The sequence below is a fragment of the Trichosurus vulpecula genome, chromosome 2 (assembly GCF_011100635.1).
Source record: "Trichosurus vulpecula isolate mTriVul1 chromosome 2, mTriVul1.pri, whole genome shotgun sequence".
In the NCBI taxonomy this organism is placed as follows: domain Eukaryota; kingdom Metazoa; phylum Chordata; class Mammalia; order Diprotodontia; family Phalangeridae; genus Trichosurus; species Trichosurus vulpecula.
The window spans coordinates 458,775,459-458,800,608 of record NC_050574.1 but is presented as its reverse complement, the minus strand read 5'-3'; the positions used below and the strand labels follow the sequence as shown (position 1 = coordinate 458,800,608).

Here is a 25,150-nt window from a genome sequence, read left to right as displayed (position 1 = left end):
AGCTCTTAAGCATAACCTCCTTCCTGGGAATGAAATCAGCAACATCAGTTTTACCCCCCTCTTTTCCTAACCACACTAATGAGTATTTCACCCCCAATATTTACCTTCATATCTACCCACCTTTCCCTATTTGTGCCTCCTTTTCCTTTTCAATTAGCCCCAATTAGACAGGTAGTTCATCAGTGAGGAAGTATAATCAGACCTCTTTTTGAAGTTAGCAAAAGTAAAAGAATATCGTTACCATTCACCTCTTTTGAATAAAATAAAGTCCTGAGATACTATTTTTGGTGTCTAGAAGGAGTTGTGTGAGGTTGTCTGAGAATCATTGCTCAAGATTCATTCCTTACTTTCTTGTGTTTCTTCCTTAGGGACAAAGTTTCTTCCTTGTGGGAGAGTTACTATGATGATGTAGTTTCAGCTAATAAATGAAACTTGAGAAATATATTGTTTCTTTTTGCCTAAAGGAGCAACAGACAACCTGAAATAGTTCCCTTTCCGTTTAGATACTCACCATGTTGATTGTTTCCATCATGGGAGAGGATTTGGCAGCACTGAGTCGAGCACTATCCATTGCAGCCTTCGAGAAAAAAGAGAGTGAAATTACTCTGGAGTGCTTAGAAAATTTCTCTCTAGAGTTCCTTTAAGCACAAACTAAGAAGACATTCATACATAGAAACCAAATGGCAAAAGTTCCCAAACTTAAAAAAGGAAATAGCACTTCATTTTCACCCCTGGCTAAAGAAGACTTAAAAAATCTTTTATTTAAGTTTTCAATGTTCACTTCCGTAACATTTTGAGTTTTAAATTTTCTCCCCTTCCTTCGCCTCCCCAAAAGGGAATGCAATCTGATATAGGCTATACATATACAGTCATATTAAAACATATTTTCACATTAGTCATGTTGCAAAGAAGAATTAGAATCGAAGAGAAAGAAGACACAACAACAATAACAAAAAAGAGAGCAAACAGTCTGCTTTGATCTGCACTCAGACTCCACAGTCAGTCCTTCTCTGGATGTGGGTGGCGTTTTCCATCATGAGTCTTTTGGAGCTGTCTTAGGTCCTTGCATTGCTGAGAAGAGCCAAGTCTATCCAAGTGGGTCACTGTACAATGTGACTGTTACTGTGTACAGTGTTCTCCTGGTTCTGTTCATTTCCTCAGCATCATGTAAGTCTTCCCAGGTTTTTCTGAGATCTGCTGGCTCATCATTTCTTATGGAACAGTAGTATTCCATCACATCCATATACCACAACTTGTTCAACCATTCCCGATTGATGGGCATCCCTATAACTTCCAATTCTTGGCCACAACAAAAAGAGCTGATATAAATATTTTTGTACATGGGGTCCATTTCCCTCTTTGTGATACAGACCTAGAAGTGGTATTCCTAGGTCAAAAGGTACGTCCAGTTTTATAGCCCTTTGGTCATAGTTCCAAATTCCTCTCCAGAATGGTTGTATCAGTTCACAACCCCACCAACAATACATTAGTGTTCCAATGTTCCCACATCTTCTCCAGCACTGATCATTTTCCTGTGTTGTTATGTTAGCCAATCTGACAGGAGAGATGTGGTACCTCACAGTTGTTTTGATTAGCATTTCTCTCCTCAGTAACGATTTGGAGCATTTTATTTTAGATTCAAGATTCAGAACACAAATACAGAATAGAAAAAAAGAAACAAAAACATATAAACTTAAATATTGGAACTTAAATACGAAGGAAAAAAAAAGCATGCCATGTGCCTAGCAGATCAGACGATTCAAAATACATAACAATAAATTTTCATTTCAAGAAAGCCTGTATGATAGTTCGTGTTGTGTTGAGAATTGTCCATCTTTTCTATGCTTCCTTGTAAGTTTTCTTTTGTTCTCTGCTGTGCACTTTTTTACTTTGTTTTTCCCCCCTCGCCCAAACCTCCCCCTCCCCCAAAGGTTACAATTAAGTCTGGATATGTTTCTCTATAGCTATAAATATATACATACACTTATAGATATAAACATACATATAAAGACGTATACTTTCCCAAACAAATTCTAATTCTGAGCTTTGTTTTTATGCTTGTGCATACCTCATTTCCTATCCCTCCTGCCTCCTTTACTTCTACCAGCTACCCTGCACACCTATTACTTGCCTACCCTCCTCCAGGGATCCCTCCCCTATCCTCCCATTCCCATGTATTTAAATGCCCTTTGATACCCCCCTTTTACCTATTCCCCCACACTCACCTCTAAAGTTCCCTCCCTTATCCTCTCCCCCCTGCCTAGATCCCTAGCATTTTATTTCTTCTCAATTTAGAAGACTTTTATACTCTTCTAAATATATACGTATTGTTCCCTCTTAAACCCATTCCTGATGAAAGTAGGTTACCAGAACCACCACCCCTCCTCCCCCATCTAAATCCTCTGTATCAATTCTTCCTTTTGCACGTCATTTGTATAAAATAATTACTCTTTTTAGCTTTTCCTAAATGGTCTTACTTTTAAAGTTCATATCATACTCAGGTTTACATCAATCTTTCTTATGAGCTACCCAATTATTAATAAGAATCTTAGACATGTGTTTTACATATATAAAAAGTAAATGGTATGTCCTTAATGAATCCCTTATAATCAGTCTTTGGTATGTACCTTATATTTCTCTTGGCTCTTGTATATTAAATCTTCCATTAAGTTCAGGTGTTTTTTTAAAACAAAGTCTTAAAAGTCTGATAGCTGATTAAATTTCCATGTTTTTTTTGTTTGTTTTTTGGCAGGGCAATTGGGGTTAAGTGACTTGCCCAAGGTCACATAGCTAGTACATGTGTCAAGTATCTGAGGCTGGATTTGAACTCAGTTCCTCCTGACTCCAGGGATGGTGCTCTACTCACTGCACCACCTAGCTGCCCCAATTTCCATGTTTTTTCATTCAGGATTATGCTTAATTTTGCTGGGTATGATGTTTTCAGCTGGAGCTCTGGTTCTTTTGTTCTTGATACATATTGTTCCAAGATTTGCAGTCCTTTAATGTCTCCACTGCTAGGTCTTGTGTAATTCTAACTGTAGCATCATCACATTTAAATTGTTTTATTCTTGTTGCTTTTAATATTTGATCCTTGAGCTGGGGTTGTCAGGATTTGACTATGATATTCCTGCGAGTTTTCCTCCTGGGACCTCTTTTAATCGGTGATCGATGGATTTTTTCTACTTCTACTTTCCCCTCCTTGTTCTAATGCTCCAGGACAATTTTCTTTAATTATTTCTTGTTATTACTGTATCAAGATTCTCTTTTTGATCCTAACTTTGTTAGTCCAACTGCTTTTATGTTTTCTCTTCTTGATCCATTCTCCACATCTGGTTTTTTCTCTTAAGACGTTTCATATTCTCTTCTATTTTTTCGTTATTCACATTGTTTAATTATTTCTTGATCTCATATAATTTCTCTGGCTTCACCTTGCCCAATTATAATTTTCAAGGTGTCGTTTTCTTCCTTAAAATTCCAGATCTCCTTCTCTAACGGGCTGACTTTCCTTTCATAATCTTCTTGTTTTTCTTGGATTATTGTTATTGTTTTAAAAGTTTTTCCTCCTTCTCTGTCATTTGATTTTTAAAGTCTTTTTTAGGATCTTTTCTGAATTCTTTTTGGGCAGGTAAGCATTTGACGTTAGTCTTTGGGGGCTTCTTTACTTTAATATCCTCCTCTGAAGATGAATCCTGGTCTTCTCTATTCCCTTAACAGCTTTCTAAAGTTGGATTCTTTCTCTTTTTCTTATACATTTTTTGTGGTAATAGCTTCATTTTTGTAATCACCTCTAGTCCTGCAGTATGGGAGATGGTGCTGGTTTCTTCTCGCCCCCGCTGCTCTTCCCAGCAGAGCTGGGTCTGGCGTTTCTTGTCAGCAGAGGTTCTCTCAATCTTCCCTAGCTGATCTTCCCCAGCACTAATGACCCAGTCTCCTCCCTGTCCTGGGCATAAAAGTTCTGGTGACCAGGGCCAAGCACCCTCTCAAACCAACTAACCCCAGGGCTTGCTGCTTGTTGTTAATGCGGACCCTACGTGTTTACTTTTCACAGGGACGAAATCTAGTCCTGGGATTTTTCTTCCAATCTTCTCAAATTGTCCCAGGAAAACCCCGATTCTTATTTATTGGGCCCTGATTCTTATTTATTTTTACCTGCACTTTGTTCACCCTAAGGTGCTATTTTATCCCTTTTGTGAGGAAAAATCTTGTGAGCTTGGAATTTTCTGATCTATTCTGCCATCTTCCCAGAATCCTCTCTAAAACACTTTTTCTCATGACTATAGATAGCTTTCATTTCTTCCTCTGAAAACTGCCTGTTCATACCCTTTGACCATTTCTCAATTGGAGAATGACTTGTATTCTTATAAATTTGATTCAGTTCTCTCTATATTTTAGAAATGAGGCCTTTATCAGAGACAATGGTTGTAAAAGTTGTTTCCCTGCTTTCTGCTTCCCTCCTAATCTTGGTTGCACTGGCTTTGTTCATGCAAAAACATTTCAATTTAATGTAATCAAAATTATCCATTTTGCATTTCATAATGTTCTCTATCTCTTGTTTAGTAATCAGTTCTTCTGTTCTCCATAAATCTGACAGGTAAACTATTCCTTGCTTTCCTAATTTGCTTGTAATATCAGCCTATTTATATCTAAATCATGTACCCATTTTGACTTTATCTTGGTATAGGGTGTAAGATGTGGGTCTACCTAGTTTCTGCCATACTACTTTCCAGTTTTCCCGGCAGTTTTTGTTAAATAGTGAGTTCTAAAGAATACTTTTAAATGATATGTATTAGAGAAAAGACACATAGGTTTATTCTATTTTACTTTGCTCCTCCTAAGAGAAAAATTCATGATTCATTTTGAAAGTTGTGTAAAGAGATGTAGGCTCTAAACCTAGTTCCAAAACCCTGGACATACTACAAACTCTCAATGCTTCAATTTCTTCATCTGTAAAATGAGAGAAAATATTTGGTTTACCAACTTACCTAGAATTAGATATACTATGTTAAACTACAGGAAGGGTCCCTGCCAGATGAATGAAACTATAAATTCCTCCTCACACTGGCCAGAAGTCTCCTTTCTGATTGGCCCAATAAAGTCTAATACTTTTGCCTTTAGGATATTTGAAAAAGCTATCGTGTTGTCTTCTTTTCTCTGGGTTAAACATCTTCAGTTGCCTTGACTATGACTGTTCCTTATACAATATGGTTTCAAATCTCCTCAAACCTAATATGCTTGGTGTGTTAGGTCATAAGAAATAACCTTTTATTCACTAGGAGATTAAGATTACAACATTGTAAAAGCTTCTACATTCTTGTAATGGAAAAAACAGATTAGTTTCCATATAAATAAAGTCAACAACATTCTGATTAAAAAGTCTGCATAGTAGAATTATTCCTCTAAGGTGAAATTTTGAAAGCTTTACTTTTTAGTATTTTCGACATATCCAGATACATATGTGATACCCAGTTTGACTTTTAAACTGACACCCCCATATTTAAACACATATAGTTTATCCATTTCATGCCCAACACCTCAACAAAATGTCCTAAGGAGGTCACCGTCCAGAGACTCTTAAATCTGTTTAGTCACACTAACTTTAATGGACACTTTGGTAAACAATCTGTTGTCAGTATGAAAAAGACAAAAATTATAGTGAATTATGGAGTTTTAATAGTTTTTTTCCCCACTCAAAATGCTACATGGGTTGCTATAAGAATAAAATAATGAATGGAAGATACTTTGTAAAACAATGCTTCGTATTTAATACTTTTTTACTTTTTCAGATTTATAAAACAATGATTATTTTGGTCTTACTGTCTTTCTCTTCTCTAGCCACATCCCCAAAGTGAGTTATCACGTCTACTAATTATTATACTTCAATTAGTATCTTATTTCCATATATATTTAGGATTTTAAAAAATGGTACAAAGCTGGCAATTTGCCCAAAACACATGAAAATATTTTAGGCTGTGAAAGTAAGTTTTTTTAACACCTTACCAGGATTCTTCCTCTGTGAACCATACCTATTTTACCATTGAGAGAAAGTAATGGGATTAATATTCACTTTGTTTCCTGAATTCATACTTAAGCCACTATATGTATATGTATATGTATATATATAGACAGACAGATATAAATATTTATATAGTTAAAACATAGAAACTATTTAAGACATTTAATTCTTCCTCAGTTCCAAAATCTAAACTGATGTGTATAATATTCTGTCCAACTATCCAGGGCCAGGTATAGCTAGTGTATCATAGTACTTTCTTTAATGATCAATATTTCTATCATTGGAGAAAAGTACTTACTATACTTCGTCATAATTTCAATAGCCTTACCACGTAAGGTTATCGTGAGATGTGTGCTTTGTAAACAGAAAAGCCCTATATAAATGTAAACTATGCCTTTAATTATTACTAATCCTTTTATACTGTTCTACCTGCAGCTGGGTGGGGCAGTAGATAGAATGTGGGGCCTAGAGCCAGGAAGACTCACCTTCCTGAGTTCAGATCTGACCTCAGACACTTATTGGATGTGTGATCCTAGGCAAGTCACTAAACCCTGTTTGCCTCAGTTTTCTCATCTGTAAAATCAGCTGGAGAAGGAAATGGCAAACTAGGCCAGTATCTTTGCCAAGAAAAACCCAAATAGGGTCATGAAGAGTCAGATAGAACTGAAAAAAGAATATACAATTTCTCTAGGTAGATTTTGTCAAAACTGGCATGGGTTAAAAGTTACATTTTACTGAGAGACAAGAAGGATCATCCATGATTTTTATTCCCACTGTAATTTCTTTCTCTCGTCTTTAATTTTCTGATGTGCTCAAAAACCATTTTTAGTACTTTCAATGACCAATTTTTAAATTTTTTTCCAGCACCTAGATGAGTTGAACTAGTAATAAGCAAAATTCTTTATGTGTTACTTTGAAAAATAAAACTGTGCTTTCAAACTTACCTTTTCCTGGTCTGTGGCCCGGAGGCTCAGATAGTTAAGAACCTGTGGTTCCAGTACACTTAGGGATTCCAACAAAGCTGGGATGAGTTTGGGGGCATGTGGTTTCAACATGGCACCAGCACTTTTGCTGATCTTCACAAGGGTGTTAATGCTGGAACAGAGAGAGAATTCTATTTATATAATGCTAACAATCAAGAAAGGCCTTAGTCTATTACTGAATCCTCTTAAACAAAAGTACAGAATTCCATAAAAAAGTGAGGACATTTCCCAGTTTATTTTACTCTCATTTTCATTACATAATTTTATGCAAAACTGTTAGCTCCAAATTATTTATTTCAATAAAACTACAAATAGACTTTAATATAAAGCAGTAATTTTCCATAGAATTTTGTATTCTTTTCAGATCTTTTTTCTTCTGTGTACATTCTATTTGTTGCTTTTATTTAGAAATCATTTTAATTATAAATGCAATAGCCATAATCAAAAGATAACACTCAAAAATCATACACAGCTTGTTAAAAACGAGCTAAGAATCTGCTTTTAAAACAATTCATATTAATTTAAAGAAAATAGTGTCTTGATTCTTTGTGTCTCCTACTGACCACTACCTTTTGAAAAGATTTTTGATATTTTTCAATATGGTCATATTCTTTGTGTATATTATTTTGATTTTGTATCACTTCATTTTTTCAAATTTCACTGTATTTTTCATATTTTAACTTTTATGAAATAATACTCCATTATATTGATATTCCACTATCTGTTCTCCAAATAACAGTAGTGGTGGTAGTGGTAACAGGAGCAGGAGTAGTAGTAAGAATAACAAAAATATATACAACAGGCATGTATTTACATAGTGCTCTAAAGGTTTAAAAAGGACTTTTTCACAAATTATCCTGATTATGGCTCAGAATCGGTCTCTGAAGTAGACAGAAGAGGTGTCCTCATTTTACAGATGAGAAAACTGCAAATCAGAGAAGGGATTTGCCCATTACCATACAGCTAGTAAGCGAGTGAGGCTAAACTTGAACCCAAATTGTTAAGAGATTAATTTTCTCTTAATATCAAACAATTTTTGCATTCCTGGTATAGTTCATACTTGATTAAAAGTACTAATTTTAACGCATTTTGTATTGTTAAATTCTATTTAATATTTTACATATTTTTAAAGACATCTGATCAAACTTTTCCCATTTTTTTTGGCTTTATCTGTTAGATTTGGGAATTAAAAACATTTTATCTCCAAGAAAATACTAGGGAGACTATTTCCTTTTTCTATATCTGCTAACAGCTTATATAATATGGGATTTATTTGTCCTCTGAAGGTCTGAAAATTTATTTTTGAAAACACCATATTTAATAATAGGCTTATAAATAACCTGCATTTGATATACCCTTCTGAGATTGGTTTGCCTAAGTTATCTATTGCCTGATTTCTCAAACTGGGTATTTTCTATTTTTACACATATTCATCTCTTCACATTTTTTGTTGGCATAGCTGTGTGGAGCTGAGCACGTCACTTAGCCTCTAGCATTCTCTAGGACTTGTCAATTTGCATCAGGGGAGGGAATTCTCTGATGAAGAAGAAAACCATGAGTCTTTCACACAGTTGCATATCAGGAAGTTTGTCAAGAAATCTGTCTTAATTTCTTTGGCATTCATTGTAATCTCTCATTTCTTGTTTCTCATTTTGACATTTAAGTTTTCTCTTTTTGGACAGAAAAATAGCAAATTTAGTGTTTTCAAAACGAGTTTTTATTTATTTTATTTCTCATTTAAATTGTTGTATTATCTAGTTTAGTGATTTATCTTGATAGTTTCCTTCATGCTTGTTTTTGGTATATTATGTTCATTTTCTAACTTATTTAACAGCAAAAGCCTTTTAGCTCTTCCTTTTACTTTCTTCTAATCTAAGTCTGCATGGCTATGAATTTGCCTCTGACTAAAGTAGCAGTTTGTCTGCATTGCATACATTCTGATATGCTGGACTGATATCATTACTGTCTTTGAAGCAGTATGGTTTTTTTTTTTTAATACAGAGTGGCATAGTAGAAAGAGCACCAGATCTGGATTTAGGAAACCAGTGTTTAATTCTTAGCTTAATTTCCTTTCGTACCTATCATTCTCTGGGAAAGGTGCATTACTATACTCTGTGACTTGAGTTTCTGCATTTGTAAAATGGGGAGGTTAGACTTGATAATCTTTAAAGTTCTTTTTAACAATAAATCTCAAGGTCCTAATGACCCTACAAGATCAATTTTTTTGTGACTGTTCAATGTGTATTTGGAGAAAAAAAAAGTGTATTCTGTGCTTTTTCTATGTCCAGCAAATCTAATTTATTTGGCACTTTATTCAAAGTACCCCCTTCATCATCTGTCTTCCACAACTGTTATTTTCATGGGTATCACTTTCCAATCCTTTTCTAGTTATTATCTGGCTTTATTTTTCCATTTGAACTGGGTTTTGCCATTCTGTTCTCCAAAACAGTAATTCATTTTTATTTGCTATTGTTGGTTTTCTTAAACTAGTTTCTAAATTGCTAAATTACATCATGTCCTTTTTTCTAAGATTTAGTGGCATTCCCCGTCTCTTTATTTTCTCTTGTCACTTTTTACTGCATTTCTTCTTTTAACTTCCTCAATCTATTTGTCATGCATTTTATTATGTCCTAAATTTGTTTCTATGTCTGTCTCCCGATACTTTTGTTTCTCCTTTTTTGATTCAATATTTTTTTCATCACATTACATCTCTTTAAGTATGTTTAATACTTTTGGCAAGTTCAATTTTCTTCTGAGTATTTCCCTCAGTTCTGGTCTTTCTGGGATATTCAACTGCTCTTTTTGAGACTATATTGTAACAGGACCTCTCTTACGACTTCTTACAATGTCATTTCCTAATCTTTCCATATTAAACACACAAACGTAGAACACTGTCTTGGTTCTATAATATGTATTCTGCTACCCCAAAGCTCTCAAATATGTTGAAATTAATTCAATTATTTTTAACATTCACAGAACAAGATGATTTTTTCCCCTTCTTGGCAAGATGAATAAAGTATCCAAGTATTACTTATTTACTTTGTATTATAGCATTCCCAGTAAAGTGTTAAATAACTTGTCCTGATTTTCCATTCAAAAGTGTTTCAGATGATCAAATCAAGAGTATTTCTAACCACAGAATTTAGTTTTACAAAAGAGTATTTTTTAAAAGCATCTGAGAAAGCATTATAAGATGCTTGAATCCCTCATTTATCAGTTTCAGTCTCAATTACTTACAAATATATGAACATAAATGAGGTTTTTTGGAAATCCATTGGGAAACAAACAGTTTAAATTCAAGACAAGTTAATCTGCCAATGAGTTCACCAATCCATAAAATACATAATTCCAAGAGAGATGTTTAATAACCAGAGGAGTTACTTGTAGGCAAAGGCAACACACTGGTAGGGAATGGGAAACTTATGCAGAAGCCAAATTTTCCAATAAGAGTGTGGTGTAGGGAAACGCTGCTCTCAGGGCCAAGAAGACCTGGACTGAAGTTCCACCTTTGACTCATCCTGCATGTGTGACCCCGGGCCAGTCACTTACCCTCTCAGTGCACAAGGTAACTCTCTAAGACTAAGTTGCAAAAAAGGTGCTGAAAGGCATTGGTAAAGGGAGTTTCTTCATATAGATGTTCTATATATATCAATAAAATCAGAGATTCAGTCCCTTTCCCTATTCATAAAAAATATATGTGCTGATGTAGAAGGATACAGGGTTTTGTATGAATTTCAGTTCTGCCCTATGCCTTTTCTTAAATTCTCCTGGCTCACATTTTAAAAACTGTCCCAAACTCATTATTCAATGTTTTAATAGTACCTAACCCTCCTTGAGAGCAGGGACTGTTTAATTCTTCATAGTTTTTTCTCCAGCATCTAGAACAGAGCATGGTACATAGTAGGCACTTAATAAATGCTTGTTGCTTGATTAATTTATCTAAGAAGATATACAAGTCACTCATAAATTTAATATGAGACAATTCTAGCTGTATCTTCTGTCATCTCAATGTACTATATACCCCAGGCATGTAAATTAAACATACTTGTTTCATAAAAAAGAACAAACCTGAGGGCTCGAACTTCAGTCACAGTGCTCATCATTCCTTTGTCAAGGAGGCAGGGCAAAAGGACAGCAATGGTTCTCTGGCCAGCTGTTCCTTTGGAGGGGTCGCACATTTTCACACAAACCTCACATATAAATAGAACAGAAATCAGTGACAGGGATTTCAGATTCTCACCTAACAGAACTCATTTGACAAACTACCATAGTTAATAACTGAGGGCCAAATGACTTGACCTATTTTAAAAAAGTAAATCTTCTTCCATTTAAAAGAAAAACAAAACACCTGACTTAAATTAATTACAGCCATCTAAACCCAGAAATCAGTCAATGGCTTACATCATTATAACCCATAACAGTGAACAGTAAATCCAAAACAAGAAATGCTGATTTTATTTCTTTTGTTATCTAAACTACAGAGAGAAGAAACTGCGGGCTGATATATCAGCTCTAAAATTATCTCAAAGGATATGTTAAGTCAAGATGCAAGCTAACACTGCCTATATATATCTATTAATTTATGCCATATTTCTAATGTTTTGAGAATAAAAGTTAAAAATGCATCACAAATTTGAAACCTGATATGACTATTCTCTAACAGAATTATAAACACGGCTTTATTAAGAGTCTGGTAGGTAAAAATTATGTAAGAGAAGGATGAAAATTAGACTGTATATATATGAGTGCCAAGAAAGATCCTGAACATGCTAATGAACATGCTTGTGTTCATTTTCGTGCCTTTATTATTCTAACAGGCAGTTTTATAGTGGCTACTTAAAATTTCCTCTTTTTGCAAGAAAAACATTAAACATGCCAGCACTTCTGACAAACTCTTCGGTTTTCCTATTCCAAACGGATTACTGTCAAGGAAGCGGCAACAAAAGCAAAGCCTGCTCACACGACTGATATGTGCAATGTGAGGAATGATAAACAGGTTAGTGGACTTAAAAACATGCACCTTATATTTCAAGAAAGCACAGAATATATGTAGGTACAACAGAGGTTACAAAAGCCTTTAAAACAAGCATTTCAAAAAATGTAGAATCAAATCAAAACAGAGTCAAACAAACTTATGTTCCAAAGGTCTACAAGGGACATTTACTAAGAAAGTTTAATCCCTTCATTAAAACAGGCCACATTAAGAAATGCTTTTAAAGCATCTCCTGTAATGACTAGCGTAAGAAAAGCAAGCTCAAATTAGAGTTAGGGAAATTGCATTATCATATTTGTTTCAAATGTGAGACAACATGACGGAGAGTTCTGGGTCTAAATGTCATTAAGAAATGACAAGGAGAAAGCTGCTCCTTGATTTAAGCAACAGATGTATTCTTCAAAGTTGAGTAAATATCTAATTTTAAAAATAAATTTAAATGTACCAAGATAGCTCATTATTTATCCCAAGGTGAGATTTTTAAACTATGGATTATTAGATTTCAGGTGTTGTTATATGAAAATATATATACACATATGCACATATATATTTGAATGTTGTAACACCTTTCTCATAATTAAGTCAATGACAAATATCAAATAAAAACACCAAATAAACAGCTTTCTATCAAAATAGTCGTATGGGACAAAAGATTCTTATTTTTCTCTATTACATATATACCCAAATGTATCAATAAAATAAGAGTTTTCACCTTGCTTAAAGTTTTCAAAGCTAGTTCTGCTGCTTTTCGTACAGATTCCTAAAAAGAAAAGGTTGACATCATGTATGAGTCAGATGAGGAATGTTTATTTGGACTTAATACTGTAATGCATATATCTTTCCCCAAATTATGGTCTGTGTGAATTTAAATTTTCATTAAAAAATAGTGCTTATACAGAAACACTACGAGAAGAAAGTCACAGACTTTTGTTTCCAGTATGTTTCAGAAAATGTGTTGTAGACTCAGATTTTTACATTATTAAATATAATTCATCTATTTTTTAATAGAACATGAAATTAAATGTACTACATGTACTAAATGTACTATAAAATGAGTATGAACATATCTATGCAACTAGTTTATCAAATGACTTATTGAATTTTCATAGCCATTATTTCAGACCTTTTCCACTTTCCTCTCAATCCCACAAACCCTAGTACAACACCATATCCCACCCCTAATCTATAGATTACTTTATCCTATTTTAATGAGAAAATTAAAGTCATGTGAGAGCTTTATTTCCACTTCTCCACTCAATTAAAAAAATCCCTCTATATTATCCTACTCCCTTCACTTCTGTCCCTAAAAAAGAATTTTCCTATTTCCTTGCAAAGGTTTAATCCTCCAGTTTGACTCAAGAATACTACCATAACCCCTCCTGCCTCCTCTAGGTTCTTTCACCATTAATCACCACCTTTCTTTTTTCTACACTATCTAAGTTGCTGCCTGCATCTGATTTTATCCCTGACTCCTGTATCTTTAAAAAAAAAAAAAAGAACCTTCTCTTTGACCAGACAGACCTTTCCAGATAGAATTTCTCCTTTATTTTCACTGCCAAACTGATTCAAAGTATAGTCTGTAATTGCGACCTCTACTTACCATCACTCAATACTCCATCCTTTAAATTACTAAGATAACTGTTGAACTCTTATTTGCCATATCTTGCCTCTTATTTTCAATCCTCATCCAAAACAAGTTCTCTTCCTCATATCGGGACACCTGGCACACAGCAAGTACTGACTCAGTGCCTGTAGGCTGGCCCTCTCCTCAGTTTCTGCCACCCTATGCATCATTTTGGCATACAGCCTCACGAGCTCTTCCTGTTCTGAGTTCTAAAGTGCAAGTGCTGTTGTGATGCTGCTTCCTTTTGCCATCTTAAGCACTGCCATAGCTTCAATGACTAGGTGGGAATATTTCTAAATCAGTTCAAGCTAAGTCTTTCCTAAGATCAGTTCTCCCAACTACCTGCCTGACAAGCCCCCCTCAATGTTATGCCAACACAGTCCTCACACTGTTTCCCTTGCTTCTAACCTCATTGCTCTAGTCACCTAGGCTTGAATTCTAAGACATCTATGACTCCTTCATTTCTCTTGCCCTTCTCATCTAATTGATTATCAAGTCCTAAAGGTTCTACATCTGCAACGTTCCATCCTTCTTCGCTTTAAAATTACCACGGTTATCAATCTCAATTCAGACCCTCCTTATCTCTTACCTATATTTCAACAGCTTCCTAACTTGTCTTCAACATACTTTTGCCCAGCTCTGGTTTCATTACTCTGTTCAATCGCTCTCCATTATCTAAACAATAAACTTCTAATTCCTCGGCCCACTCAAGGCCTCTCCAATAGGGTCCAAACCCATTTTTTTTTCAGCCTTATCTCTTGCAACTCCCCTGTCAAACAAGTCTGTATTCTTTTCATTACTCCCTCAAAATACACACAATCCACTGCTTCCCACCTCCATGTTTGATTATATTGTCTCTACAATTTCAGATTCCCTGACCTTGTCAAAATCCTACCTATCCTTAAAGGGAAAACCCAAAGGCCACTTCCTCCAAGAATTTGATTTCGGACAATTAGATATACTTCGTATTCCTCTGAATCCCCAAAGCATTTTGTCTGTTCTCTTCTCATGGCTAGAATAGTCTGCTTTGTATTGTTGAGTCGTTTGTCATATTCAACTCTATGTGACCTCTTTTGGGGTTTTCTTGGCAAAGATATGCAAGGAGTTTGCCACTTCGAGCATACAAAGTTAAGTTACTTGCCCAGGGTCACACAAATAGTAAATTTCTGAGGCTGGAATTAAACTCGGGTCATCCTGACTCCAGGGATGATGTTATGTATGTCCACTGTACTACCTAACGGCCCTCTGCTTTGTATCGGAGTTAAGTTACATTATTTTAACCCCCCTATCACAATTAGATTGAATATTCCTTCTGTATTTTTATAAAGCGGAGACTTAATCAGCTTTTAATCCTGAAATATACATATTAGATAATCAATATATTTGTTACACTGACAAAGTTCTATATTACAGGCAAATCTGGAAGTATCTACTTTCTAGAGTGGCTCATAATATCTGTAATTCATGTGTCTTATCAAAGGCATATGGATGGAATTGATCTTATCATAATAGCGTTCATTTGGAATTTATCTCAACATGTTCTGCATATATCTCATGAGTTAACCCTATTACATAGTCAATCCTATTACACAGGATCTCTTCTATATTGACCTAGTGTACATAGTGACCAAATTTTTAAGATTAGATAAACACATCTGTAGTACTGATAGGTTTCAAAGACTATAGGGCTGCAAGGATCTTGGGAAATTACAAAACTGACTACTCCATAGAAGGCATATTAGAAAACACACATTTCCACCACAGTATCTATTTCTTAAATGATAATGATCCTACATTTTTTAAGTTTAAAATTCTCTATGAAATCAATTTAAGTGTATTTTAATATAAACCCAAGTACCTTAATATCATCTTGTACTCTAAAGAGTGTTTCCCATATTTCTGGAAGTTTATCAATGATATCATCTAATGGTCTTCCTCTTAGTAAGTCATTCAAAGCTAAACAGCTGCAAACAAAGATTCAAATATGTAATCCAAATAGATAAGCAACTTTATTAGCCTACACAGGAAAATAAGGACAAAATCTCCCCATTCTGAAAAGGGATACATATCTATTTTCCCTACTGAGATCCCTTGTCTAGACGAGGAGTGGGGAATCTCAGGCCTTGAGTCCACATGTGGCCTTCTAGGTCCTTGGTTACAGCCTTTTGACTGAGTCCAAGTTTTATAGAGCAAATCCTTCTATTAAGGGGATCTGTTCTGTGAAATCTGGATTCATTCAAAGGGCCATGCTTGAGGGCCTAAGGGCCCACATGTGGCCTTGACGCCACAAGTTCCTCGCCTATGGTCTAGACTAACCTAAAATGTCATTTATGATGACAATTAACATATTCATGCCTCCATAGAAAACCAAGCACATTAGCTTGCTACTGCAGATCTCAGGCATGATTCAGTTTCTAGGTGAAGAACAAATTCATGATTTTTTGATTCATTTGATCCATTTACATAAATGATGCATGACTTTTAAGAAAAAGTTATTTCCTGACTGTCTCAACCAAATACACAGGATTATATATTTTATTCTAATTTTATTCCTTTAGTGCAAAAGACTTAACATTTTCTGAATTGTCTGTAACCAATCTTATTTTAAAAACATAATACCTGGATTCTCGAATTCGCCACATAGTGCTAGTTAGGCTGTTAATTAGATCTTGAAGAATTTCTTTCAAATATTTATCCACCTGACAGAAAAAAAGTTAAAATAAAGACAAAAGTGAGACAGTAGCAAATAAAATTTCAACCTTCTTTATATGTTGCCAAGCACCATTATTATGTTACTGACATGTAAAATAATCCTAGATTATGGGAAATCATATAAACTCTCTCTTGGATAGACTTACAGCAAATGACAGGGCAGCAAGGTGTTAAAGAAGATAAGAGGGCTAGGCTAGAGTCAGGGAGACTCCTCTTCCTGGGTTCAAATCTGGCCTCAGACACTTACTGGCTGTGTAACCCTGGGCAGCTCACTTAACTCTCTTTGCATCAGTTTCCTCATCTGTAAAATGAGCTGGAGAAGGGCAAACCTCTCCAGTATTTCTGCCAAGTAAACCCTAAACAGGGTCATGAAGAACCAGACACAATTGAAACAACTCAAGAACAAAAACAGTTGATAAAATTCTACAGGGCAAGCTGACCCAAGGTAGAAAAGAGTTTCTTAGGAATGAAATTCTGACATGAATACAAATTATACATGAGACAAAAGCGGGTGCTGTCTAGAGTCAAACGTGGAGACGCTGGAACTCATCAACCAACTTAAGACATTTTTAAAGAACCAGCATAAAGATGAAAGCAAGGGTGGGTAACGATACAAATTCAAATGAGTGATACAGGCTTATGAAAAGAATCTTATACACCAGAGATCAGAGGGAACTAAAAATGGTAATGACTGCAAAGGGAACAAAAAATTGGTCGTATTTTTTTTTTAAACTCTGTTGGAGACAAGAACAAGACAGTTGCTCAGAGTAAATGGAATAATGAGAGGGAAAAAATTATTGAATTCCCACTTTGCTTTTGTATCTCTACCAATGAGAATGATCTTCAAGAAAGATAGAGTAAAATAGCTAACAAGGAGCAGAAACCCAAGATAAGTGAGATGGCAAAAGATACATATTTAATTTGAATTAATAGATTTAATGAATTTTAATTTAACGAATTCAAATCAGTCAGTAGATCCAGACAAAACACGTCCCAGGCCATGAAAACTGGCAGTTGTGATTACAGAACTACAGTCAACGATTAATGAAAGACTGGGGAGAATGGGACTGCTGCCACAGGATGGGACAAATGCAAATGTACTTATTTTCAAAAAGAGAGAAGACAGGGGAACTTAAATTCTCCAGGCCAGTAAAGCTGACAAAAATCTAGAACATATTACATCAAAGATTATTAATGAACATTCATAAAAGGAAATAGTGATTCTAAGAGTCACTATAGCTTCATCAAAAACAGACCAATTTCATTTTTTTGCCAGGGTAAACTTGGTTTGCGTGTACAGGAATGCTTTACACACTGTACACTTTAGTAAAGCACCTCACAGACTCTTATGCTATTTATCCTTAGGGACAATACAATCTGTACCTATGGACAATAGCTAGTATGTGTATGTATGTAAAAGGCTTTTCAGAACGGTTGGACCAATTCACAGCTCTACTAACAACACGCTAAAGAGCTTGTCTTTTCACAACCTCTCCAGAAAGGACTGTTCCCATATTTTGTCATCTTTGACAATTGCTGGGTGTATGGTGAAAGCCAACTGTTTTTATTTTAATCTCTCTTATTATCCATTTATTAGAGCATTACTTCTTGTAGTTAGGAACACTTTAGTTATTTCCTTTTATTTTTGTAGATCTTTTGTTCCTCCAAATGAATTTGGTTACCCTTGTAAAGTACTTATTCCTTTAGCAATCTAATTGGTTATGGGATTAATTCTAGCAGTATTTTAATTTTTATTATATTGGCATAGCCCAGCCATGAAGACTTAATTATTTTTCTGGTTATTGAAGTTTTTTGCTGGATTTTAACAGACTGACTTCCAGACATCTTACAACTTTTGTAGTTAGTCTTTATGGGATTTTCTTTTTATTGCTGCCTCTTGGATTTTGTTGTTATGTTAAAATGCTGTTTACTTTTATGGGTTTACTTTAGAACCTAAAATTTTATTGCAACTATATTAATTAGCTTTTCTGTTTATCTGATAGTATTATCTAAGTAAATCAGTCTTTAGCTAATAGGAATAATTTTGTCTCATTTTGACTATCATTATGCCTTTAAATTCTTTCTTATATTATTAGCGTATGATGTTATTGTTTGTTATGACTTGTTATTGTTTCTATGATTTGATATTTAACCCATTAACTGTCAGGATTCCAGTGTTAAGTTTTAATTAGATCTGGTTTTGCTTTTGCTCTCTGGACTGAGTACTCCTTTTATTGTGATATAGTCTAGAAAGAATGTGTTTAGTGTTTATGATTTTTTATAATTATTGGCAACATTCCTATTCCCTAAACATGGCATATCTTCATGAAAGAGCCACACCGCACTGAGAGACTGTATACACATTCCCTAGTGATCATATTCAAAAGATTCCCTAAGTCTTATCACTATAAATTCTCCCAACAGTTTGCTGAATTCTCAATTTTCCCTTTTATTTATAGCTCCATTAGATTTGCCTGGCACTAAAGGATGTTGAAGTCTCTTACTATTACTGTATCTTTTTGCAATTTAGACCCTATGATACTTGACATATACTTGATTATGTGTTTGCATATATTGATACTAGAATGCCTAGGGTTCGACCTGCTTTTTAAATTCATTTTCCTAGTACACTCTGTTGGAGCCTCTGATTTTGAATCTATGTATGTCTTTGCTTTTGCTTTTCCTTGTAAAAAGTAGTAGTTCATGGTCTGTTACTTTTTCTTTCATTTTATTGGCTTGTTTAGCCCACATTTAAAGTTGTGTTAGGTTTAAGGTTTTCTCAATTTTCATCTCTAGGATTGCTTTTCTGAAAGTTATTTTTTAAGAATCTCTTTTTAGTGATAACTTTGTCCTTATGGCTAATTGTTTCTTTTTAATAGTCTTTCATATTTCATTTTTTTTCCAATCTGAGTACGCATTTTTATTTTCCTTCTGATTAATTTATAGTTTTCAACATTCACTTCCATAAGATTTTGAGTTTCAAATTTTCTCCCCATTTCTCCCCTCCCCCCACTGCAAGACAGCATGGATTCTGATTGTCCTTCCCCCAATCTGCCCTCCATTCTATCACCTTGCTCACTCCCCACCACCAAATTCCCTTCCTTTCTATTTTCACGTAGGGCAAGATGGATTTTTATACCCCATTGCCTGTATATCTTATTTCCTGATTGCATGCAAAAAAAATTCTGAACATCTGTTTTTAAAACTTTGAGTTCCACATTCTGTCCCTTTCTAGTTCCCCACCCACCCTCGTTGAGAAGGCAAGCAATTTGATATAGGTTATACATGCGTAGTCATGCAAAACATTTCCATAACAGTCATGTTGTAAAAGACTAACGATATTTCCCTCCATCCTATCCCACCCCATTTATTCTGTTCTCTTCTTTGACCCTGTCCCTTCTCAAAAGTGTTTACTTCTGATTACCTCCTCCTAACATTTGCCCTCCCTTCTAACACCTCCCCCCCTCTTCTCCCCTACTTTCCGGCAGGGTAAGACAGATTTTCATACCCAATTGAGTGTATTTTATTCCCTCCTTAAGGCAAATCTGATTAAAGTTCATTCATTCCCTCTCACCACTCCTCCTCTTCCCCTCCATTGAAAAAGCTTTTCCTTGCTTCTTTTATGTGAGATAATTTACAGCATTCTACCTCTCCTTCTCCTTCTCCCAGTACATTCCTCTCTCTTACACCTTAATTTTATTTTCTAGATATCATCCTGTCATATTCAACTCACCCTGTGCCCTCTGTCTACATACATACACACACAAACACACACACACACACCCTCCAATAAACCTAATACTGAGAAAGGTCTCACAAGTTACAAATATCATCTTTCCATGCAGGAATGTAAACAGTTCAACTTTAACGAGTCTCTTATGATTTCTCTTTCCTGTTTACTTCTTCATGCTTGTCTTGATTCTTGTATTTGAAAGTCAGATTTTCTGTTCAGCTCTGGTCTTTTCATCAAGAATGCTTGAAAGTCCTCTATTTCACTGAATGTCCATTTCCCCCCCTGAAGTATTATCCTCAATTTTGCTGAGTGATTCTTGTTTTTTTTTTTTAATATTTCAGTTTTCAACACCGATTTCCACAAGATTTTGAGTTACAAATTTTCTCCCCATTTCTACCCTTACCCTCATTCCAAGATGGCATTTATTCTGATTGCCTTGTTCCCCAGTCAGCCCTCCCCTCTTTCACCTCACTCCCCCCGCCCATCCCCTTTCCCCTTACTTTCTTGTAGGGCAGGAAAAGATTTCTATGCCTCATTCCCTATATATCTTGTTTCCCAGCTGCATGTAAAAAACAACTTTTTAAAATTTTTTTAAGCATCTGCTTTTGAAACTTTGAGTTACAAAATCTCTCCCCTTTTCCCTTCCCACCCACCCTCCCCAGGAAGGCAAGCAATTCAACACAGATCGCACATGTATCATTATGTAAAACACTTCCACAATACTCATGTTGTGAAAGGCTAACTCTATTTCCTTCCATCCTCTCCTGTCTCCCTTTATTCAATTTTCTCCCTTGATCCTGTCCCTTTTCAAATGTGTTTGCTTTTGATTACCTCCCCCCCATGTCTGCCCTCCCTTCTATCATCCCCCCTCTTTTTTATGCCCTTCCCCTTACTTTCCTGTGGAGTAAGAGACCCAATTGAGTGTGTATGTTATTCCCTCCTCAAGTCAGATCCCATGAGAGTATGATTCACTTATTCCCCCTCACCTGCCCCCTCTTCCCTTCCAATGAATTGCTTTTTCTTGCCACTTTTATGTGAGATAACTTAACCCATTCTATCTCTCTTTCTCCCTCTCTCAATATATTCCTCTCTCACCCCTTAAATTTATTTCATTTTTTTAGATATCATCCCTTCATATTTGACTCACACTGTGCTATTCCCTTCAACTCCCCTAATACTGAGAAAGGTCTCATGAATTACACGCATCATCTTTCGATGCAGGAATGTAAACATAACAGTTCAACATTAGTAAGTCCCTTATGAATTCTCTTTCTTGTTTACCTTTTCATGCTTCTCTTGATTCTTGTATTTCAAAGTCAAATTTTCTATTCAGCTCTGGTCTTTTCACTGAGAAAGCTTGAAAGTCCTCTATTTTATTGAAAATCCATATTTTGCCTTGGAGCATGATACTCAATTTTGCTGGGTAGGTGATTCTTGGTTTTAATCCTAGCTCCATTGACCTCTGGAATACTGTATGCCAAACCCTTCAATCCCTTAATGTAGAAGCTGCTAGATCTTGTATTATTCTGATTGTGTTTCCACAATACTCAAATCGTTTCTTTCTTGCAGTATTTTCTCCTTGATCTGGGAGCTCTGGAATTTGGCGACAATATTTCTAGGAGTTTTCTTTTTGGGAGGTTTTTGAGGAGGTGATTTGTGGATTCTTTCAATTTCTATTTTGCCCTGTGGCTCTAGAATATCAGGGCAGTTCTCCTTGATAATTTCTTGAAAGATGATATCTAGGCTCTTTTTTTGATCATGGCTTTCAGGAAGTCCAATAATTTTTAAATCCCCTCTCCTGGATCTATTCTCCAGGTCACTGGTTTTTCTAATGAAATACTTGACACTGTCTTCCATTTTTTCATTCTTTTGGTTCTGTTTTATAATATCTTGGTTTCTCATAAAGTCACTAGCTTCCACTTGCTCCAATCTCATTTTTAAGGTGGTATTTTCTTCAGCGGTCTTTTGGATCTCCTTTTCCATTTAGTTAATTCTGCCTTTTACAAGGCATTTTTCTCCTCATTGGCTTTTTGGAGCTCTTTTGCCATTTGGGTTAGTCTATTCTTTAAGGTGTTATTTTCTTCAGGATTTTGGGGGGGGGGGTCTCCTTTAGCAAGTCATTGACTTGTTTTTCATGGTTTCTCGCATCGCTCTCATTTCTCTTTCCAATTTTTCCTCTATTTCTCTTACTTGCTTTTCCAAATCCTTCTTGAACTCTTCCATGACCTGAAACCAATTCATATTTTTCTTGGAGGCTTTTAATGTAGGCTCTTTGACTTTGTTGACTTCTTCTGGCTGTATGTTTTGGTCTTCTTTGTCACCAAAAAAGGAATCTAGAATTTGTGTTTGAGTCTGAGTTCATTTTTACTGCCCGTTCATGTTCCCAGTCAACCACTTGACCCTTGAGCTTTTTGTCAGGATATGACTGCTTGTAGAGTACAGAGTACTTTGTCCCAAGCTTTAGGTCCAAGCACTGCTCTTTTCAGAGTTACTTCTACTCCACCGTCACTGCAGGCTCTGTCACAGCAGTGCTCCTCCTCCCCTAAGAACCACCAACCAGGACCTCGATCCAAATCCAAGCAGGGCACAGCAAGAGAATCTGCCTTTGTGCCCACAAAGTACTCCTTGCACTCCTGCTCTGTTCCGCTGCTAAATTCCTCTCAGTGTGTGAGCCAGGAACTTGGGAAGCAGCTGATGCTGGAGTTCTGGAAGCAGCCTCAGGAACTTCCTGCTGCTGCCACCATGGGGCCACCTCTGCCACCCCCAGAACTGGCGGCCGGACAGCTCTGAACTCGATCCCGCATTTTCCCCCTAACCTGCTCTTTGGCGTTTGTGGGTTGAGAAGTCTGGTAACTGCCACAGCTCACTGTTTCATGGCCCCAAGACCTGTTCCAGCTGGCTGATTCCAGGTCTGGTCTGTCCCGGTGCGACCCATGCTGGGCTGCCCCCTGCTCTCAGCACAGTGCGATAGACCCTTCCCAGCAACCATCCGGCCTCTCCTGGGCTGGAGACCTGTTTCCCTCTGCTATTTTGTGGGTTCCACAGCTCTAGTATTTGTTCAGAGTCATTTTTTACAGGTGTTTAGAGGGATTTGGGGGAGAGCTTAAGCAAGTCCCTACTTTCCAGCCATCATCTTTGATTCTTGGTTTTAATCCTCTGGAATGACCTCTGGAATATTATATTCCACCCCTTGGATCTCTTAATGTAGAAGGTACCAAATCTTGAGTTATCCTGATTGTTTCTACAATACTTGAATGGTTTCTTTCTGACTGCCTGCAATATTTTCTCCTTGACATGGGAACTCTGGAATTTGGCTACAATATTCCTAGGAGCTTTCCTTTTGGGATCTCTTTCATGAGGTGATTGGTAGATTCTTTCAATACCTATTTTCCCCTCTGGTTCTGCAATATCAGGGCAGTTTTCCCTGATAGTGTCTTGAAAGATGATGTCTAATGCTCTTTTTTTGATCATGGCTTTCAGGTGAGTTCTGCTGCTCTATAATTTGTTTATTCTCTGAAGTACCTGACTACAGCTCAATTTTTAACCAATTTCTATATTATTATTTTTTAAAATATAGATCTTTTCCCATGTTGGGAGGGGCGGGGTTTCTGTCATTTATCACTCTCAGAAACATCAATCTGTGAGGGAAGTAATGTGGAAGGAAGCAGTGTCCTATGGTAGAAATAACTCTATGTCCAAATTCCAACACATTAGATTCTCCTCATGACTGTTCTGTTCTCATTGGCTGTGACAGCTTATCTCTGTGACAATGAACCTTCCCACTATTCTGGGTACCAGCTGCCCTTAGGAACGCATATGTCTTACTCCTTCTTCTCTTGGGCCAGAATGTTCTCCACAAGGCACGTTCCTCTCTGAGAAACATGGTCTTCCAATGAATCAACTTCTCCCAAATTAAAACAACATGAAATCCCTATGTCCCACCAGAGGCACAGATTGCTTCACTATGGGAATACCTTTCAAAGGGACCCCCTTTTTCTCTTACACTGATTTTAATACTTCTACCTCTGCCATTTCTTCTATGCTTCTGCAGCCCTTTTTTGTGTAGAGACTAAAGCCTTTGTTTTAGTGCACCCATGCGCTTGACAGGTGTTTATTATCAACTAAGTTCTCCCCTTTTATGCACCCACCTAATCTGTAATCTTGGCCCACTAAATAACTCAAGCCGTCTCTAAGGAGGTTTCTGGGCTTCATTCCATGGTGCTCCAGTTCTATTCTTCCACTTTCACTTCTCTTTTCCTTTTAAATTCCATTTACAGATTTATTCCCTTGTGTACTTTTTCATCTTGAAGGTCAGTTTTGTATTTTTTTAAAGTAATCTTTTCTACATTTTCTACTTATTTACCCTTTTTCCTTTTTGTTTATATTTGTTGATGTTTGCATATTGAATATTTTGTTCGTGTCTTTTTTTTTTTACTTCTACAAGTTGCATATACATCTTTTTTTGACAACTAGTTTGCAAGGTACGTCATTTCTGGTTGTAGTTTGAGCTTCTTTGCTTTGTGCAACTAGTGGGTAGAGAATAAATGTGTATTATTCAAATTTACCTTTCTTTACTTTTACATTCTTTGTCACTAGAATTGTTAAATTTAACCACTATATATCTCACAGTCTGAACAATAGGGCTTTTTCTGGCAGGTGATCTATATATTTTTTTCAGTATTTGCTTTGTATTCTGTATTCAAAAGTTCTGGGAAATTTTCTTATATTATTTTCTGCATTGTAGTGTTCAGGACTTCTTATTTTTCCCATTCTTCTGGGAGACCTATGTTCTCTAAAGCTGTCTCTGTGCATCCTGTGTTCAAGGGCAATAGCTTTGGCTTGCATAGAGATTATGTGTTTTTTTAAAAAATGTTATTGCCTTTTACTTCTCTTTCACCAGATTTTTTCCCACTCAAGTACTTTTGTATTGCAAATTTGTTAATGTCTTTCTTGCTTCTTTGCAGAAACTCCACTGTAGATTCACTTTTTCCTAATCTCTTGAGTATTTTAAAAACTACATTAAGAGCCTTAACTTCTTTTTTTTAATTTTAAATTTATTTATTTAACATATTTAATTTTCAGCACTGATTTT

General features: G+C 35.9%; 1 protein-coding gene across 1 annotated transcript in view; it reads right to left on the bottom strand.

Annotated features, from left to right (window-relative positions):
* ECPAS (Ecm29 proteasome adaptor and scaffold) overlaps nucleotides 1-25,150 on the bottom strand; it is a 116,291-nt gene that overhangs the window by 11,693 nt on the left and 79,448 nt on the right. The window contains exons 21-26 of the mRNA XM_036747843.1: nucleotides 16,233-16,312; nucleotides 15,472-15,577; nucleotides 12,702-12,749; nucleotides 11,065-11,186; nucleotides 6,958-7,108; nucleotides 512-577 (exon numbers count right to left, since the gene is read on the bottom strand). Coding sequence (XP_036603738.1) covers nucleotides 512-577; nucleotides 6,958-7,108; nucleotides 11,065-11,186; nucleotides 12,702-12,749; nucleotides 15,472-15,577; nucleotides 16,233-16,312 — 573 coding nt within the window. The remainder of the gene's footprint in view (nucleotides 1-511; nucleotides 578-6,957; nucleotides 7,109-11,064; nucleotides 11,187-12,701; nucleotides 12,750-15,471; nucleotides 15,578-16,232; nucleotides 16,313-25,150) is intronic.